This window comes from Pelodiscus sinensis, chromosome 7 (assembly GCF_052426305.1).
Source record: "Pelodiscus sinensis isolate ZL-2025 chromosome 7, ASM5242630v1, whole genome shotgun sequence".
In the NCBI taxonomy this organism is placed as follows: domain Eukaryota; kingdom Metazoa; phylum Chordata; order Testudines; family Trionychidae; genus Pelodiscus; species Pelodiscus sinensis.
The window spans coordinates 4,725,970-4,746,238 of record NC_143058.1 but is presented as its reverse complement, the minus strand read 5'-3'; the positions used below and the strand labels follow the sequence as shown (position 1 = coordinate 4,746,238).

General features: G+C 47.6%; 1 protein-coding gene across 2 annotated transcripts in view; it reads left to right on the top strand.

Annotated features, from left to right (window-relative positions):
• Positions 1-1,781: 1,781 nt before the first annotated feature.
• The window catches only part of XRCC5 (X-ray repair cross complementing 5), an 89,627-nt gene continuing 71,139 nt past the window's right edge, over positions 1,782-20,269 (top strand). Inside the window, exons 1-6 of one of the 2 annotated variants that reach the window (XM_075933031.2) lie at positions 1,782-1,902; positions 9,518-9,631; positions 10,189-10,372; positions 12,726-12,774; positions 16,061-16,183; positions 18,897-19,082. In XM_075933031.2, the coding sequence (XP_075789146.2) occupies positions 1,882-1,902; positions 9,518-9,631; positions 10,189-10,372; positions 12,726-12,774; positions 16,061-16,183; positions 18,897-19,082 (677 nt within the window). In that variant the 5' untranslated portion in view covers positions 1,782-1,881. Of the gene's footprint in view, positions 1,903-9,445; positions 9,632-10,188; positions 10,373-12,725; positions 12,775-16,060; positions 16,184-18,896; positions 19,083-20,269 lie in introns of those variants that run through there. The other variant, XM_089779634.1, reaches the window with a different exon arrangement.

The window sequence follows — 20,269 nt, the reverse complement described above, 5'->3', positions numbered from 1 at the left end:
GGCCAATATTGTCCCAATGTTTCCTTGTATTTTCCCACCTGTCCACCCCATCTGTTGACTCTTCTCTTGTATTTGGATTGCAAACCCTTTGGGGGAAGGAACTGTCTTTTTGTTCTGTTTGTACAGCACCTAGCACAATGGGATCCTAGTGTATTAGTGGGACTCCTAAGTGCTATAGTAATACAAATAAATGATAATTTAAAAAAGGCCTGCCTTTCCTGGGTGATGAACCTTAGCAGTGAATGAACAAACAAGGCAGCATGTTGTTTCCACCCTGCAGTTGTTCCCTGGGTTTTCTGTGTACCTGGTTTCATGTAACACCTGCACAGTGCTCTGTTGCCTAGCTACCCCGTACATCGGAGCAGGGCTGGGAATGGAGCCTTGGCTAGGGGCTGAGGCTGGGGCTGCAGCTGGGATCAGAGCTGGAGAAGGGCTGGGTGGTGCTTCTTCTCTGCCCTCTCCCTATGGGGGGCTGGTCTGGGCCCCATCATGCCCCCCACAAGGTCCTCCATACTCCATACCTTAACCATACCTCCTATGGGAGCAGCACTGCAGTTTGGAGACCTTGGTGTTAGTTTCAAGAATCCTGTCTCCAATCCCAAATAAGCAGCAAGACTTGTTTGCTGAAGTTAGGCAGCTAGAGAGCAAATAACACAGAAGAGCTAAAAAGTCTGTCTCAGGGGACAAAGGGGATGACTGGTTGGAAGTCTAAGGTAACAACCTATGACAGAAACTCTGTGGAGGGCCGCTAAGCAGGGGAGGCTTCCCAGACCAAGGGACTCAACAGCAGGAAATCCATACAGAATTTTTGCTTCCTTTAAGATACATTTTTTCTGAACTGCTTTTGTTCTAAGTCGTGGGTTCCCAAACTGGGGGACAAAGAAATTCCAGAGGACCACAAGGCAACCCAGACCCTCCCTCCATCAATCCCCCCCCCCCAAAGTTGTGCTGCTATTTTAGTTTTGTAGTTCCTTTTTTTTTTTGCTCAACAAGTTTGGCTGCTATGGGGGGGCGGCATGAAGGTTTCTCAAAAATCAAAAAGGGGGCGTGATGCCGAAAAGTTTGGGAACCACTGTTCTAAGTCACCGCTTCTCAAATGGTGTGGTCAGGACCCCGAAGTAGAATCATAGAATAATAGGACTAGAAGGGACCTCGAGAGGTCATCGAGTCCAGCCCCCCGCCCTCAAGGCAGGACCAAGCTCCGTCTACACCATCCCTGACAGATGTCTATCTAACCTGTTCTTAAATATCTCCAGAGAGGGAGATTCCACCACCTCCCTTGGCAATTTATTCCAATATTTGACCACCCTGAGTAGGTTGGGAGTAGGGATGTTAAAATGCATGTAATTAAGTAACCGTGTAAGCACTGACAATTTCCCAGCAGTTGGCTCCCTGGGAGCTGGTGTGCACAGGGGGCCTGCTTTTAAACCCGCTCCTGCTTGCCCACCCTGCCATGCTGCTGCCTCTGATACAGAGGCAGGAGGGGGGGGGGCAGGCAGGGAGCCGCTATGCGGGTTAAAAGCAGCAGCGCAGGGCAGGGGCAGGCGGTTTTCACCAGCTCCCCGTGCAGCAGGAGGCTGCTGCAACCAGGAAGGTTAACTGGTGAGTGCAGGTTCCAGGCGCCCCCTCTGTCAGGGCGCTTGCCGGGCCAGCGCTGAGGCTGCAGCCGGGGGGGTTCAGCCCCCTGGCCGCGCGACGTAGGCTGCGTCCTCCTCTCTCCGCCCCAGCCCGGCTGCAGCGCATGCGCGGCGCGCCCGCTAGGTGGCGCTGCCGCGCAACGGCCGTAGCTTCCCCTTGACGCGGGGGGGGGCGGAACGCGCGCGCGGCGGGGCCGGTTGCCGGCCGGAGCGGGAGAGCGCGGGACCCGGCTGGAGGCGCGAGATGGCGCGTGGGGGCAGCAAGGTAAGGGCGGGGGCAGGGTCCTCCCCGTCCCAGGATCCCGTCAGCCCCGCGCTGAGGGGGGGGCCACGGCGGCCGGTAGCGCTTCCTCTTCGCGCTGTGCCTGGGCTTGGCCCCCTACCCCGTGCAAGGGCCCCCCCCCGGGGGTGCTGGCCCCTGCCCCGCCCCCTTCTCGCCCCTCAGGCGCTGGCCTCTGCCCCGCCCCCTCTCCTGGGCTGCGCCCCGCCCCCTTCTCGCCCCTCAGGCGCTGGCCTCTGCCCCGCCCCCTCTCCTGGGCTGCGCCCCGCCCCCTTCTCGCCCCTCAGGCGCTGGCCTCTGCCCCGCCCCCTCTCCCGGGCTGCGCCCCGCCCCCTTCTCCCCCCCCTCAGGCGCTGGCCTCTGCCCCGCCCCCTCTCCCGGGCTGCGCCCCGCCCCCTTCTCCCCCCCCTCAGGCGCTGGCCTCTGCCCCGCCCCCTCTCCCGGGCTGCGACCCGCCCTCTTCTCCCCCCTCAGGCGCTGGCCTCTGCCCCGCCCCCTCTCCTGGGCTGCGCCCCGCCCCCTTCTCCCCCCTCAGGCGCTGGCCTCTGCCCCGCCCCCTCTCCCGGGCTGCGCCCCGCCCCCTTCTCCCCCCCCTCAGGAGCTGGCCTCTGCCCCGCCCCCGGGCTGCGCCCCGCCCCCTTCTCCCCCCCTCAGGCGCTGGCCTCTGCCCCGCCCCCGGGCTGCGCCCCGCCCCCTTCTCCCCCTCAGGCGCTGGCCTCTGCCCCGCCCCGGGCTGCGCCCCGCCCCCTTCTCCCCCCTCAGGCGCTGGCCTCTGCCCCGCCCCCGGGCTGCGCCCCGCCCCCTTCTCCCCCCTCAGGCGCTGGCCTCTGCCCCGCCCCGGGCTGCGCCCCGCCCCCTTCTCCCCCCTCAGGCGCTGGCCTCTGCCCCGCCCCCGGGCTGCGCCCCGCCCCCTTCTCCCCCCTCAGGCGCTGGCCTCTGCCCCGCCCCCGGGCTGCGCCCCGCCCCCTTCTCCCCCCTCAGGCGCTGGCCTCTGCCCCGCCCCGGGCTGCGCCCCGCCCCCTTCTCCCCCTCAGGCGCTGGCCTCTGCCCCGCCCCCGGGCTGCGCCCCGCCCCCTTCTCGCCCCTCAGGCGCTGGCCTCTGCCCCGCCCCGGGCTGCGCCCCGCCCCCTTCTCCCCCCTCAGGCGCTGGCCTCTGCCCCGCCCCCGGGCTGCGCCCCGCCCCCTTCTCCCCCCTCAGGCGCTGGCCTCTGCCCCGCCCCCGGGCTGCGCCCCGCCCCCTTCTCCCCCCTCAGGCGCTGGCCTCTGCCCCGCCCCGGGCTGCGCCCCGCCCCCTTCTCCCCCCTCAGGCGCTGGCCTCTGCCCCGCCCCCGGGCTGCGCCCCGCCCCCTTCTCCCCCCTCAGGCGCTGGCCTCTGCCCCGCCCCCGGGCTGCGCCCCGCCCCCTTCTCCCCCCTCAGGCGCTGGCCTCTGCCCCGCCCCGGGCTGCGCCCCGCCCCCTTCTACCCCCTCAGGCGCTGGCCTCTGCCCCGCCCCCGGGCTGCGCCCCGCCCCCTTCTCGCCTCCTCAGGCGCTGGCCTCTGCCCCGCCCCCGGGCTGCGCCCCGCCCCCTTCTCCCCCCTCAGGCGCTGGCCTCTGCCCCGCCCCCGGGCTGCGCCCCGCCCCCTTCTCGCCTCCTCAGGCGCTGGCCTCTGCCCCGCCCCCGGGCTGCGCCCCGCCCCCTTCTCCCCCCTCAGGCGCTGGCCTCTGCCCTGCCCCTTCCCCTCTCCTGGGCTGTGCCCCGCCCTCTTCCCCCCCCTCAGGTGCTGGCCTCTGCCCCGCCCCCGGGCTGTGCCCCACCTCCTTCCCCCCCTCAGGCGCTGGCCTCTGCCCCGCCCCTTCCACTCTCCCGGGCTGCGCCCCGCCCCCTTCCCCCCCCTCAGGCGCTGGCCTCTGCCCCGCCCCTTTCCCCTCTCCTGGGCTGTGCCACACCCCTTTCTCCTACCCCCCCACCTCTCTTCCTGGTCTGCCTCCCACACCCTCCCCCGCCTTGTAAGGACATCGCTACCCTTCTTCGAAATAAAGAGCAAAGCCATTTCCTCGCTGGCTGTCCAAACCCGTCTGCCCCGTCTCGCCTGCGCAAGCGGCACTGGCGCCCGGCACCGGGGTATCCTCCCCGCCGCTTGTAGTGAGCTAGCCAACGTACCGTTCGGTCTGCCCAAGCTGGCGTTCACGTCCACAGCTGCAACGTAGACATACCCTCTGCCTTGCTGTCTGACTTACCTACACTGGCACGTTTAGTCGCCAAAACTTGCTTTTTGGCGACAAAACAGTGAGAGCATTTACACTGCAATGGGACTCTTGTTGGGAAAAACATCCAGTTTTGGACACACAAAAATTCCAACCTGGCGAGAGACTTTTCCTCTCCCTTTAGTATCAACAGTGAGTCAGTGTGGACTCTGCTGTTTGTTTTGTCAACAGAACTGACTTCCGCCAGTATCCAGCACTGCCTACCCTGATGGCTCTGCTCAGTGTTTTGTGATCTCTGCTGCCCCTCAGGCATACCCCTCTCCCCTTTCAAAGCTCTGGGGAAATATCTGACAGCTGAGTGAGCTGCTCAGTTGGGGAACAAAAACCAAATAATTGGAGTGCCTCTGTTCGGCTGCTGCAGGGGGAGAGCTGGATGGACTGCTGTGCTGCTTTGATGTTCCTTAGCACAGAGAGCTCACAGAGCTACAAGGGAATCCCAAGAAATGCAGGGATCAGCTCTGCCTTCCCACAACATTGCACTGTGGGATGCCTACCCACATTGCTTTGTTGACTGGGGAGCTAGAAATGTGTCCATGAAATGTTGACAATGGGAGGGAGAAAAACAAGTTTGACCAGTTTTCACTTTTGGTGACTTTTGCATGTCTACAGCACTTTTGTCGCTAAACCTTTCCAGTGTAGACATAGCCTGAATCCAGATCCCTTCTTCTGTTAAATAGTAATGGAAATGTAGCCGTGTTAGTCTGGTGTAGCTGAAGCAAAATGCAGGACTATGTAGCACTTTAAAGACTAACAAGATGGTTTATTAGATGATGAGCTTTCGTGGGCCAGACCCACTTCCTCAGATCAAATAGTGGAAGAAAATAGTCACAACCATATATACCAAAGGATACAATTAAAAAAATGAACACATATGAAAAGGACAAATCACATTCCTTCTGTTCTGAAATGGTTAGAACAAGAATTTGAGCATTAAAAGAATTTTCTTTATGCATCTCTGGCAGATTAAATCTCTTAAAAACACACTATCAGCTTGACTTTTAAAAACTGAATTGTTTGTAAAAAAAGTTTTCACAGAGAGTGCTCTTTAGTATAACCGAAGTTTTTAAAAATGTCTTTCGGGACTGTTGCTACAACTCCCGACTTCTCCCATGGGGACTGCAGTAAGGGAGCTGCCACCACCACTGTTTCTTCCAGCTCCTTCCCCAAAGGAGCTCTCATGGCTGCCTCTACCATCAGCCCCACACAGCATGCCCAGTGGAGCTAGAGGAGCCCTCTGCCCATGGCTGGGTTGTGAGTGGGGGCTGTTCCTGGAGTACTGTTTAACCGTTACCTTGTAAGCATTACTCTTTAAAGGTGATGCTTATTGGGTGTCCGTCTAACCAATTACTTGTTAACATCCCTAGTGCATACATTTTCCTTTTTTTCCCAAATAAAAACAAAATTAATTAAGGACCTGAACAATACTGGGTAAATATACTAGTTTGGGAATACAGGCAGTCCCCGGGTTACATACAAGATAGGGACTATAGGTTTGTTCTTAAGTTGAATTTGTATGTAAGTCGGAACTGGCTCCAGATTCAGCTGCTGCCACTGAAACTGACCAGGGGCTGACTAGAGGAAGCCGGAGGCAGAATTGCTCTGCCCCCAGCTTCCTGGAATCAGCCTGATCAGTTTCAACAGCTGCTGAATCTAGAGCCTGGGACAGAACAGCTGGGGCGCTGCCCGGTAGGTTCCCACAGGACCAACCCGGCAGCACCCCAGCTGCTCTACCCGAGGCGTCCCGCAACAAAAGCCTGGTCTGCTGGGGGGGAGGCGCACTAGCTGCGCGCCCTCCCCCCCCAGCAGACCAGGGAGACCCGAGCAAAGCCGCACAGGTGGAGGGACCCCGCTGCCCGTGCGGCTTTGCTCCTGTCTCCCTAGGGTGCTGGGGGGAGCCCCCCCCAGCACACCAGGGAGACTTGAGCAAAGCCGCACAGGCGGAGGGACCCCGCCGCCTGTGTGGCTTTGCTCCTTTGCCCCGGAGCAAAGCCGCACAGGAAGCGGGATGCCGCCTGGGCGGCTTTGCTCCTGTCCCCCTGGTCTGCTGGGGGGGGTCCAGCGGCTTTGCTGGACCCCCCCCCAGCAGACCAGGGGGACAGGAGCAAAGCCGCCCAGGCGGCGGGGGTCCCGCTGCCTGGGCGGCTTTGCTCCCAGGCAAACGAGCAAAGCCACCCAGGCGGCGGCTTTGCTTGGGTGTCCCTGGTCTGCTGGGGGGGGGGGCAGCGACTTTGCTGGACCCCCCCAGCAGACCAGGGAGACCGGGAGAAGCTTTTCTCGCCCCGGAGGACACGGGTGGCGACTCGCCGCCCGTGAGCTCCGGGGTGAGAAAAGCCCCATTCGTAAGTGCGGATCCGACGAAAGTCGGGGACTGCCTGTAAATGTAAAGAAGCTATTGTAATCAGATGACTGAAACAATAGCACTAACACCTCCAAATACAGGCATGTGGAAAAGCTGAGTAGGAACTGAATCCAAGAGGTTTCAAATGCAGGGGCTAGAGCTTTAATTGATGGAAATATTTTGGTCAGTGCTTGTTTGAGAGAGATAGCACAGAGAGAAGCAGAATGAAAGCCAAGCAGATACAGCCTAGAACATGGTATGTGGCCCTGGGAGAAGCTTAAAGAAAAGTTTGGGGACAGAGTGCTGTCTGAAAGAGTTTGATGCTATGAGCTGGTTTTTTGTTCCTTCTCTCTGTGGAGAAACAGGACTTACCTTTGATTCAATCTCATTTAATTACAAAAAACGTATCTGTGTCTGTCATCAATTTTTCCTCCCAAATGGAACAGCATGAAGGGCCCTGAACTTAGAACTAGCCTCTTGGGTCAAAAGTAACGTTACTGTCTAAATAGAATAGGTGGACAGAGAATGGGGAAAAGTGGTATGACGCACAAAGTGGGTGAACTGTGTCATGGCAGCAAAAGTCATGTTACACGTACACTCAGAGAAACGATGATTGTCTCCAAGCTAGAAAAAGTCCCATATACTAGCAGTCCAGCTTGCTCCCTTGCTGAATTAATCTTCTGGCTTTGTGCATCCAGATGACACAATTATTTAGTTAATCAAGATAAGTGGAGACTGAAAAACTTCAGAGGGACCTAAGAATGGGCAACACAGTGGCAGATTAAATATTAATAAATCCAAAGTAATATTTCTCCCCAAACTGGGAAGAATAATTTGATTTGTTCAGACACATTGATTCTAAATTAACTGTGTTAGCACTCAAGAAATTGACCTGGCATCACTGAATAGCTCATTTAAAATCACTGATCATTGTACAAAGATAATCAGAAGTGCTAACAAGATGAGAAAACCACAGTGCATTTGAAAATAGAACATAAGCCTCCCAAGTCACATAGGTGCTTTTGAAAATTGTACTAAGGATTTTTTTTAAATAAACCCAATATATTAAAACAGCTTTCATAAGGAATAATAAACTCATGCTTTGTAATGAGCCAATTTGCTTATAGACAGGGCTAGGAAAACACTTCTCCTATGGGTAGATTATTCTATTCTAGTTTGCTTCAAGATTTCTTATATCTTCCGCTGAAGCATCTGTTCATGGCCAATCTTTGAGGGCTAATCTATAGGAACATTTAATTTGTGGCAAGTAGGGATGTTAATGGGTAAACCAGTTAACCATTAAGTATCACCTTTAACGGTTAACCCATACCCAAAGGAACAGCCTCATGCCGGAGGCCTGTCACGGATGGAGGGCTGCTCCAGTCCTCCTGTGCCCTGTGTGGAAGTGAGCATGGAAGTGGCAGCAGCTCTGCCAACCCCATGTGGGGCTGCTGGGAGCAAGCTGTGTAGGGAATGCTGCCTTGTGTGGGGCTGAAAGCAACTAGGCTGGAACAGCCTCTGCCTCCAGTGGGAATGCCATTCTCCCTACCTGCTCCCATTTAATCAGTTAACCGGTTAACTAATTAAATAGGATTTTACCTCCCCAGTAGCAAGCTGGGGTATGAATCTACTCCACCTCAACATTAGTCAACAATTCACGATGCAATGCTGTTGCAAAAAAAAAAAAAAAAAAATTTGTGGGGCTTGTATTAACCAGAGGTATACATGCAAGTCATGGGAAGTGATAGTACCATTCTATTCAGCACTGGTTAGGCCTCAGCTGGAGTACTGTGTCCGATTTTGGTAACAGCTGTACGGAAAGGATCCAGAGGCAAGTTCAAAAGCCATATGAGCAAAGCTTAAAGGAACTGAGTATGTTTAATGTGGAAAAGAGGAGATTAAGAAGGGTTGTGATAGTGATCTTCAAATATTTGAAAGACTTCTATAAAAAAGGTGAAGAAAAATTGTTCTCCCTTGCCACAGAGAACAGGATAAATGAAAGTGGGTTCAAACTACATCTTAGCAGATTTACATTAAATACAAGGAAAAGAAATTCCTAACTGTAAGAACAATAGGACAATAGAACAAACTTCCTAGGAAAATCATGCAATTTCCTTCACTGGAGGTTTCCAAAAAGAGGCTGGTTAGCCATCTGTCGTGGATGATTTAGACACATACATGCTGTGTCTTGGCATGTGGTTGAACTAAATGACCCTTGCAGTCCTGTCTAACCTGATAGTTCTACACCTCTATGCTATACACTTACAGGTTGAACCTCTCTTGCCCAGCACTCTTTGGTCTGGCAACATCTATGGTTTGGCTTGATTTTAGTTAACTGGATGTCCTCTTATGGGTGTGGCCAAGTTTTCCATGGTCCCATAAAGTTTGTTTACAGCCAGTGGTCCTGGCTCTCAGTGTTTTGTGCTGTTATTTAGCTCTAATTTACCCCTAGATGTCTTCTCAGAGCCCAGTAAGCAGGGAAAGTGTTGATAATGCTGCTAGACAGTATTGATCTCCCATGGTTTGGCAAATTCCCTGGCTCAGCACCGGTTAGGTCACGAAGGTGCCAGACTAGAGAGGTTCAACCTGTATTCTGCTCAAGACTACCTGCATGAACTCTGCTAATGTTCATTAATAGCTTGCTAATGCACTTTGATCTGGCCCCATTTCAATGAGGATAAAATAAAGCACATTATCCAACTGTTAACATTGGTCAACAGAGTCCATGCAGAATTAAACCGGGGCGAACTAGATTCACACCTCAGCTTTATATAAACTAAAGGTAGATAAATCCTGAGACATATACTGGACTAAGTAGACCACTAGTCTGATTAAGTATGGGAAATGCTGTATTCTTATCCTCTATGCATACAAATGAGGAGTTAAAACAACAAAAGGGATTAGCAATGCAGTAAATTGAAATGTAAGTTTTATGTTGATCAAGGAATGAATTAACTCCATGATTTCACTGAAGTGTGCCCCATCACATTCTAATCAGTTTGGTACTTTCTTCCAGGCAGCCATAGTGCTGTGTATGGATGTAGGCTTTGCAATGAGCAATTCTGCTCCTGGAGAGGAGTCTCCATTTGAGCAAGCTAAGAAGGTGATGACGAAGTTCGTGCAGCGGCAGGTATGTGTGATTTCTGTTTGAGCATGACACTCTTAGAAGGTTAGAAATGAAAGGAAAACAGTGAGGCTCTTTAGACTCTTGTTCTTTGTTCTTTTTATTTGATTATATTGTGTTTAGCTGGGAAACTTGTTAGAATTATTCTAATTGTTTCATGTGAACACTGGCTTTACTCCCAGCATATTTTTGTGGATGAGAAGTCACTCCCCCTTTTAAGATACAAGAGGCTTTTATGGAAAAAGAGGGCTGTCATCTTATAAAATGTTTCAGCATTGTTAAAATTTAGTATCTTGTAGAATTACTCTGGGAACGGAATGATTTAATCTTACTCATTCTCCCCTCCCCCATATGTTGATTAGTGATGCCTGCTAGCTGAATTTAAGTCTAAGTTAATGAGCTCTGTGTATGCATACATTTAGGAAGGACTGTCTATATGATAGTGTGGAGTCTGCCATAATTAATGTGTAGTTGCATAATTTGTGCAGTTTGCTTTCTGTTTAACATGTGTGCACAACACTGTGTATATTTTTGTGTCCTTTTTGTACCTTCTCCATTTCCAGGTGTTTGCTGAGAGTAAAGATGAAGTCTCTGTAGTTCTGTTTGGTACAGATGATACACAGAATACCCTTGCCAGTGGTGATCAGTATCAGAACATTACTGTACAGAGACATCTGATGCTACCGGATTTTGACTTGCTGGAGGAAATACAAAATGCAATTCAACCTGGCTCTGAACAAGCAGACTGTATCCTCTCTGGTGGTAGAAAATCTCTGAACTAGATAATGTTGCATAGGGAACTGGGAGCCCATTTTGTGAAACTGGCCCAGAAATGTTGTTGAAGTCATAACTACTGTTAAACATGTATAGTTCTTTTGAGTTGGGAGTTGACCGTTTGTCCAAGGGCCAGATTCTCAGATTAACCAATTTTCAGAGTTGTTTATAAGATGTTAGGTGGAGTCTTGGCCCCAATTTGTTATTTCTAATATAGAGTCCTGAGTTAATTAAGCTTTGAGCACTTCTGGTATCTTCTTCTCTGTGAGACCGAGAGAGGAAAAAATATAGCAAAGAGATAATATCAGATTAGACTCCCAATAAGTTTTTTAAGGGATTTATAAAGCCTAATGCAAAGTAGGTTTTTGTCAAATTAAACCAATTAAAACTTTTTTTAAAAAGCCTCCCACTGAAAGGGAAGCCCAACACAGCTGCATGTGCTTAGGCATATCAGATTGATCAGTTCTCATTTCACTGTGAAATGCATATATTATGAAAAGTCACTTCTGTTAGTGACATAAGGGAGAGTTTTGGAAAGCATTCCCCTGAACATTTCATTTGAAAGCTCTTCTTATTTCTCCTGTTCTTAAAAATCATGGTTTCAAGCTGTAATCTAGTGGGCAGAACCATGTCAGAAAAGCCTGCAGCCAGTCAGTTGTATGTTGCCACAAATTGAATCATTCTCAGTTTGATGAGTAAGGAGGCATGTACATGGGTAAGAGGCATTGTTGCATAAGTCCTGGTTTTAGGCATCGTTGCAATTCACAGAATTCCAGTTTATATGCCACCTAACCTATAGGTGCCTACATTCACTTGTCAGCTAATATTTTTCCTCTGGGTGTGCATGCTGCCCCCTCACTTTTAGATATCTGGTCACCCATCTTCTGCCTGAATAATACACACTACTGGCTTGCAATTGGTATCTAGACACCTGTCTCCCAAGTAAGCCCCAGAGCAATTCATAGACTGAGAAAGATAAATCCCTAGCTGCCAAAGTTGTATGTGGGAGTCTGATCCAGTAGGTGGCTTCTGAGCATGGCTGCTTGATCTAGGTTTCCCCGGTGAGTTCACACAACGACAGCTAGGGATAAAAGGTGAAGGACCTCTTACAACCCTTAGCCCGGCATATAAGGTACTCACCCAGAATGTGAGAGACCCCTGTTTAAGTTCCCTCCTCCTGAGAGAGAGAAGGCATTTGAACAAGGAACTGCCACCTGTCAGGTTGACCGCTAGACCATTGAATCTTCCTGTAGGGATCTCCTTCAGTTTACCCAGTTGAAGTTGTTTCACTTTTATTAAGCACTTGAATATTGAAATATTAACTGGACCAGTATAAAAAGTAGAGTAATTCTATAGCCTCATGATTAGGGCACTCACCTGAGCAATGGCTGATCCCTTAGGAGGAGCTGGGACTTGAGCCAGGGCATCTCCCACATCCTGAATGATTCCCCTGGGTATTAGGCTGAAAGTTATAAAGGAGGCCCTTCCCTGCTATCCCAACCCACCAAACTGCTTTGTTTCAGGCCTCATACAAACTTAGGTGACCTAAAGCTTGTCTTCCACTGGTTCGTGGGGATTGCTAGCAGCCTGGACTTAGGTACCTATTTCTGAGAGAGGGGTGAGGCTTAATACCCTCCTCTGGTTGGCTTCTCTCACTGGCTAGCTCAGATGTCTTCCTGCCTAGCATGCTGGCTTTGCTTTCAGTTTAAGGTGCCTATCTCTCCCTATGGGCAGCCGAAGTGCCTAACTCAGGCTTTGTGGATGGCAGTGTTGTTCCTGTGGATTTGCTAGGCCCCTTGAAAGTTGGGTGCTGTGATGCTCAGTGATGCGGAGCCTAAGTCCCCTTGTGGGTCTGGGCCACAGATCCCTACGCACAGAAATAAGTGTATATCTTCAGTGAAATTATTTTAGAAAAGAAATGTATCCAGAGAATATCAGAAACAAAAGTTTATTAAGAAAAGGGGAATTACTGTGAAAAATGACATCATGTTTTAGAACTACCTGTAGCTTTTGTTCATGGATTTCAAATAAAGAGACGATAATAATACAAAAGTCTAGGTGATCCATGTTTTCATTGGACTCAATCTTGCTCTTATCGTAGCTTTGCTCTTGACTTCGATAGCAAGCTTGGTTCTTGATAATCTTTCCTTTAAAGTGTAGGAAAAGATAGGGTTATGGGAAAGGCAAAAGCTAGTTTTAACAGCTGCTAGTTTGGTTGTCCTACCCTAAAAGGCTTTAACTGTCTTTGAAGAAACACAGAATTAAAGAGAAAACATGTATGTTTGTGGCACAATCTTTTTTTTCTAAATGTCTTTAACTCGTTTAGTCCTGGACGCACTTGTAGTGTGCATGGACCTGCTTCAAAAGGAAACCGTGTAAGTACTGCCGCCAAAGGACTCGCACAAGAATTCTGAAATGGAGGGTTGGGAACTGTGCTGACTCCGTTCTCATGCTGCAGGGTTGTGTGACTAGGGAAGATGTTGTTTTAAAAAAATTACCTCAGTGAAAAGCTGTTCCTAAAAAGATCACTAGAGAGACCCAACTTCCCCCAAGCAATTTAAGTCACTTGAATAAGAGCCTGCCTACCTAGGGAAGTTGTACTGCTTTAAACTAAGGTGCGAATCTAAACTAATATAATGTTACCAGTCTAACTCTTTGAGTGGGCACTTGCAGTCTGGTAAAATGAAGCCTTTTGTTGCTTTGGAGGGGTTTAAGATAACTGAAGAAAGCCACTCTTATTCTGGAACAAGAGCAACTACATGGAAGTGGACATAGGAATTACTATGCTGGTTTAACTATTCCAGTATAACTGGAAGAGCTTTTCTTTGTAGATAAGCCCTAAATAGATTTTACAGTGTGCTTGTCTAGTCAGTAAATTTTGGATTTGTTTGGACTAATGAGGGGAAATAAATTCTTGAGAATATCTTGTATCCAGCTGCTCTGGGATGAAATCTCCATATACCTAATTGGGATATCTTAGTTTTTCTTCTACTTTCAGGAAGGAGCTAAATTATACAGAAATAACCTCTAGCTCTATTTCTGATCGAGCTAGTATGCTAAAAACAGGATGGGATGTCATGGTAAGCCAGTTTGAACCCACGACATTGGGTGGGATGCACTAGGGTGGCTAGCCTGTGCCACTTCTCTTGCCACCAGGGCCCTAGTACGATTTTTAATGTACTAGCTGGAGGTGAACTAGTGCATGTATATCTGTCCATGCTGGAAATTACACCTCCCAGCTACAGTGTAGACTTACCCTGGAATGAGGGATGTAACTATCCGTTTAAGAAATGAACCAGTTAAACAGTATTTGTAACTGTCTCAGTGGGGTAGCTGTGTTAGTCTGTAACTTTAAAAACACCATGAAGGGTAGGGATCCCATGGCAGGGGCTTCTCCTGACAGGGGCCTCTGTGGCTGGGGTCCTGTCAGCCAACCCACCGCGGGCAGGTGGCTCCTCCAGCCTGGCCTTTTATGGGCAGGGCTGCTCCGGCTGTGCTGGGCCTACCGGGCCATACCGCACATGGGAGGCTGTTCCGGCTGGGCCTGCCACACTGGGGGTGGGGGATGTTCCAGTTGGGCCAGGTGGCCAGTTAATTGGTTATTGGGTAAGCATGCCAGTAAGGCTAATGTTTACTAGATAACGGGTTAGACTTTTCCCATCTCTATCTAGAATCCTGCCTTGATAAAGAAAAAAGGTGCTTTTTGCAGCAATTAGCTTAATAGGATTGGAAATAAACCTTTAACATCCATAACAAGGGGTCTGGTGACACTGCAAATATTAATACATTTATTAGAGTATAAGGACATCAGCTTTCGTGAGCTGCAACTCACTTCCTCAGATGCTGAAGAGAAAAAGAAGTGATACAGAGATGGCAGTGTAGCGCAAATAGAGGAGTGATACTTGGGAACAGGAGCTCAGGAAGAGTTCTAAGTCAGCCATAAAGATATTGCCATACTGTGGGGCTCAGCTGCTGTTCCCAAGTGCCCCTTCTCCTATTTGCACTACATTGATGACATCATCATCTTCTGGATCCACAGGAAGGAGGCCTTTGAAGAATTCCACTGGGATTTCAACAATTTCCACCCCACCATCAATCTCAGCCTGGACCAGTTCACACAGGAGATCCTCTTCCTGGACACTATAGTACAAATAACTGATGGTCACACGCATACCACTCTACACTGGAAATCTACTGAATGCTATACTTACTTACACACTTCCAGCTTCATCCAAACCTCATCACACAATCCATTGTCCAGGCAAGCCCTAAGATCCAGCTGCATTTGCTCCAATCCCTAAGACAGAGATAAACACCTACAGGGTGTCTAGTAAGCATTCTTAAAACTACAGTACCCACCTGGAGAAATGAAGAACTAGATTGATAAAGTCAGGTGGATACCCAGAAGTCACCTACTACAAGACATACCCAACAAAGAAAGCAACAAAACACCATTACCTGCTGCCCCAGCTAAAACCTCTTCCTCAGATCATTAGAGATCTACAACCTATCCTAGATGACTATCCCTCCCTCTCACATACTTTGGGAGGCAGGACAATCCTCATTTACAGATAGCCTCCCTCCCCAGACTTATACTACCAACTTTACACCCCACAACAGAAACACTAATTTAGGAATCTATCCCTGCAACAAATCCTGTTGCCAGCTCTGTCCACACACCTACCCTAGTGACACCATTACAGGACCTAACCACATCATCCATAACATCCAAGGCTCATTCACATGCGCATGTACTAATGTGATATAGGCCATCATGTGCCAGCAACGCACTCTTGCCATGTACTTTGGACAAACCGGACTGTCTGTACGCAACAGAATAAATAGACGCAAATCACACATTAAGAATGGCAACATGCAAAATACCTGTGAGGAAGCGCTTTTAACCTTCCTGGACATACAGTTTCAGACTTGCAAGTTGCTATTCTTAGGCAAATATCTTCAAAAACAGACTACAATGAGAAACTGCTGAGCTGGAATTCATATGCAAATTTGACACTAAACCAAGGTTTAAATGGACAGATTGCATGGTTCTCATGTTACAATAGATAATTCCCCAGTCAGGTACTCACATTTTTTCATCATTGTTGGAGATGAGCCACATCCACTCTGATTTAATTAGTGCTGATGTCACACTCCCATCTCTATCCCTGCCTTTTTTTCTTTTTCTCTTCAGCCTCTGAGAAAGTGAGTTGTAGCTCATGAAAGCTTATGCTCTTACATGCTAATAATTTTGTTAGTCTTTAAAGTGCTACCAGACTCCTTGTTTTTGTTGAAACATACCAACACAGCTATCTCTCTGAAACTTAACATCCATGTAATCACCAAAGACCAGATTCTCTTTGGTATAAAGTGTACCATTAACATCAGTGTAGTTAAACTAATGTATATCAGCTGAGAGCCAGGTTTTCTATTCACTTGGTGGGGGAAAAAAAAAAAGAAAAAGGACACAGAGTTCCCTTGAATAATAAGGAAACACCTATGCTGATTGGATTCAGCATATCTTGATGTTTCCAGACTTCCATTACAAGAAATTCTAAACTTTATTAGAGATACAGTTTTCATTCTTAAAAACAAGTGTTCAGAAAATGAGGCAACCACATTTGTTTTAATTGCTACAAATCTTTGTTTTTATTGTTTAAGAGGAAAGAAATATGAGAAGCGACACATTGAGGTGTTTACAGACTTGAGCAGTCCCTTCAGTGAGGATCAGCTGGAAATTATCATCGCTAACTTGAAAAAAACGGGAATCTCACTGCAATTTTTGTAAGTGTGGCTGTAGCTCTAAAGCGTCTTCACAGCCGTGTGCCATTTTCATCACATAATTACAGCTATCTTAAATGATCTGCTGTTGTGGTAAGTGCTATGTTTGGTGTAAAGGTGCCACTAAGTGTAATAGTATTATTATTTGATTTCCTGGAGTGCATACAGATCTTGGTCAGGGAACAGGGACTTGCTATGCACTGCACTGCACAAACTCGGAAATAGAAAGATGGCCCTTTCACAAGGGCCTGACAAGCTCAGTATAAAACATGAGACAGTAGAGAGTGAAAGAGACAGAAGGGAATACTCGGAAACAATAAGACGGTGGTCTCAGGAAGCCAGCTGCCTGTTTGTCAAAGGAAGGAGGATAATGAGGTAACTTACTCCCCAGCCCGAGGGGCAGCATGGAAGAACACATGAAAGGGCTTTTAAAAAAAATAACAAGTAGACAATTGAATAGTGGAAAATATTGTAGACACCAATATTTAAAAAGGGCTCTAGAGGCGATCCTGGCAATTACAGACCGGTAAGTCTAACTTCAGTACCAGGCAAATTAGTCGAAACAATAGTAAAAAATAAAATTGTGAAGCATGTAGAAAAACATAATTTGTTGGACAAAAGTCAACATGGTTTCTGTAAAGGGAAATCCTGTCTTACTAATCTGTTAGAGTTCTTTGAAGGGGTTAACAAACATGCGGACAAGAGGGATCCAGTAGATATAGTATACTTGGATTTTCAGAAAGCCTTTGACAAGGTCCCTCACCAAAGGCTCTTGTGTAAATTACATGGCCATGGGATAAGAGGGAAGGTCCTTTCTTGGATTGAGAACTGGTTAAAAGACAGGAAACGAAGGGTAGGAATAAATGGTAAATTTTCAGATTGGAGAGGGGTAACTAGTGGTGTACCCCAAGGGTCAGTCCTGGGACCAAGCCTTTTCAGCTTATTCATAAATGATCTGGAGAAAGGGGTAAGCAGTGAGGTAGTAAAGTTTGCAGATGATACCAAACTGTTTAGGATAGTCAAGACAGAAGCAGACTGTGAGGGACTCCCAAGAAGATCTCACCAAACTGAGTGATTGGGCAACAAAATTGCAAATGAAATTTAATGTGGATAAGTGTAAAGTAATGCACATCGGGAAAAATAACCCTAACTATACGTACAGTATGATGGGGGGCTAATTTGGCTACGACAAATCAGGAAAGAGATCTTGGAGTTATCGTGGACAGTTCTCTGAAAACTTCCACACAGAGTGCAGCGGTGGTCAAAAAGGCAAATAGGATGCTAGGAATTATTAGGAAAGGGATAGAAAATAAGACACACAGTATCTTACTGCCCCTGTATAAAACTATGGTACGCCCACATCTTGAATACTGTGTACAGATGTGGTCTCCTCACCTCAAAAAAGATATTTTGGCCTTGGAAAGGGTTCAGAAAAGGGCAACTAAAATGATTAGGGGTTTGGAACGGGTCCCATATGAGGAGAGGTTAAAGCGACTGGGACTTTTCAGTTTAGAAAAGAGGAGACTGAGGGGGGATATGATAGAGGTCTATAAAATCATGAGTGGTGTGGAGAGGGCTGATAAAGAAAAGTTATTTATTAGTTCCCATAATAGAAGAACTAGAGGACACCAAATGAAATTAATGGGTAGCAGGTTTAAAACTAATAAAAGAAAGTTCTTCACACAGCGTGTAGTCAACCTGTGGAACTCCTTGCCAGAGGAGGCTGTGAAGGCTAGGACTATAATAGAGTTTAAAGAGAAGCTGGATAAATTCATGGAGGTTAGGTCCATAAAAGGCTATTAGCCAGGGGATAAAATGGTGTCCTTGGCCTCTGTTTGTCAGAGGCTGGAGAGGGATGGCAGGAGACAAATCGCTTGATCATTGTCTTTGGTCCACTCTCTCTGGGGCACCTGGTGCTGGCCACTGTCGGTAGACAGGATACTGGCTAGATGGACCTTTGGTCTGACCCAGTACGGCCGTTCTTATGTTCATGTATTTTCAGGGAGGTGGAATAGATCACCTCACAGGTCTTTTTTTAGTCTGGCTTCTGTCATTCTTAGGTAACTTAGGGCACTTCTTCACTCGCTGCGCTGAAGATCGATGTTGTGGCGTTCTATTTAGTGAGTCTAGTATAGACCAATAAATTGAAAACTTAGGTCAGCTCCGGCAGGTACCTCTACTCGCAGTTGCGAGGAGTAAGGGAAGCCAGTGGGAGTGTTTGCTCTCGTTGGCCTCCCGCTGTGGGGACACTGCCAAGGTCTGCTTAAAATAAGCCAACTCCAGCTATGTATTCTACAGAGCTGGAGTTGCATACCTTAAGCCGACTTTCCAGGTCTAGTATAGATCTGGCCTTAATGACACTGTTTGGTGTACAACAAAATATCATTTAACTTAGAGACTCTAGTTAAACTGTAACCCAGACTTGTAACATACACGTAAATGTCAGTTTTATTCATGAATTCAACAGCCATTACAGTCTATTAAAACCTCATTCAGAATAACAGTTATTGTAGGAATGACAAATAGCACAGCTTTAATTAAGTGACTGGGAAAGTACTTTTTGCTGGGGTTTAGAACTGACTTTTGAAAGGGCATCAGGCTGAAGAAAGTGTCAGTCCAGATATAACTTTCGTCTTTTTTTTTTAATAATCCAAAATGCTTTAGTTGTTTCAGTTAAGGAGTAAAATAAATTAACTGTTTTCAATTGTATCCTTAGCTTGCCATTTCCAGTGGATGATGAAGATGGAAGTGGGGATTTAGGTGATGGTCGACATTCTGATATGTATAGAAACTCTTTTCCAAGGAAGGGCTTAACTGAGCAGCAGAAAGAAGGCATCTGTATGGTGAGAAAATTGATGTTTGCTTTAGAGGAAGGAGGCCTGGATGAAATTTACACTTTCAGGTAAACTTGAATACTCCTTTTAGATACTAGTAGTTTAGTTTCTAATTTAATCCCAAAAAATTTTTAATGAATGAAGTGGCATTTTGAAGTTGTGTGAATTATCCCTCATTTTGGTCCTTTAAATCATCATCTTCATCACTTCAGTGGCTTTGATTTAAAGAACAGCCAAGAGAATTATTAAATACAATGGAAAGTGAATTTTCCTTTGTATGTTTCTGTCTTTGTAGAAAGTACCCTTCAAAGCAGCCTGAGGCTTTCCCCTGTCAGTAAAAAACAGGCTTTGTTTTGCACCCTAAGGCCAAACAGAATAATATATTTTTTATTGTGATTGTCCTTTAGGATAATCTACATGCATAAGACTATAACAGATTTAAGTCTCCCCCACCTGTCTTTTTTCTCAGTGTTTGTGAACAATACCACCATTCTGCCTGTTACTCAGACTTATAGCTTAGGCATCATCTTTGACTTGAACCTCTCTGTAGGTCCTCGCATTCAGGCTGTTTCAAAATCTTGGAGATTCTTTGTGAGTAACACCTCTTGGGATGTCACCTTTCCTGGTAATCCACACAGTGAAAACTTTGATGCCATCTCTTGTCATCTTGGTTCCTGAATGCTGCATCATCCTTTTTTCTGGCTTTGACAATGCAATCTTGCCCTGTTCATCTCCATTTCATCTATAGCTGTCTGTTTTGTTGTTTCTTACACATAGATTGTAAGATCTTTGGGGACAGGCGCTGTCTGTTTCTAAAGAACTTTGTTAATACAGAATTAAGGTAGCACAATTAAGCATTCAGCAATCAAGAAATGTTAAAGTTGAATGTTTTACTTAACTTTGCCTCTTGAGTGTAAGAATTATAACAGTTTTAATTATGTGGACACAGGTTTTTAAATATACATACAACTTCGGTTGTGCCAACTGCTATTAAATTATCATGCATTATTTGATGTGGCTGTAGCTATGTGTATTTCCAAAAGGATTTATTTTTACAGTGAGATAATTAACATTTTAGGGTACATCTAGACTACATTCTTCTTTTGAAAGGAGATATGCAAATTTGGTGCTAATTTGCATATCTTCTTCCAATCGCTTTTTTGAAAGTGTTTTTTTAAATAAAGCAGTTTAGATGCAGTTCTTTTGAAAAAATAACCCCTTTTTCGAAAGAACCCTGCACACCTCATTTTTTGAG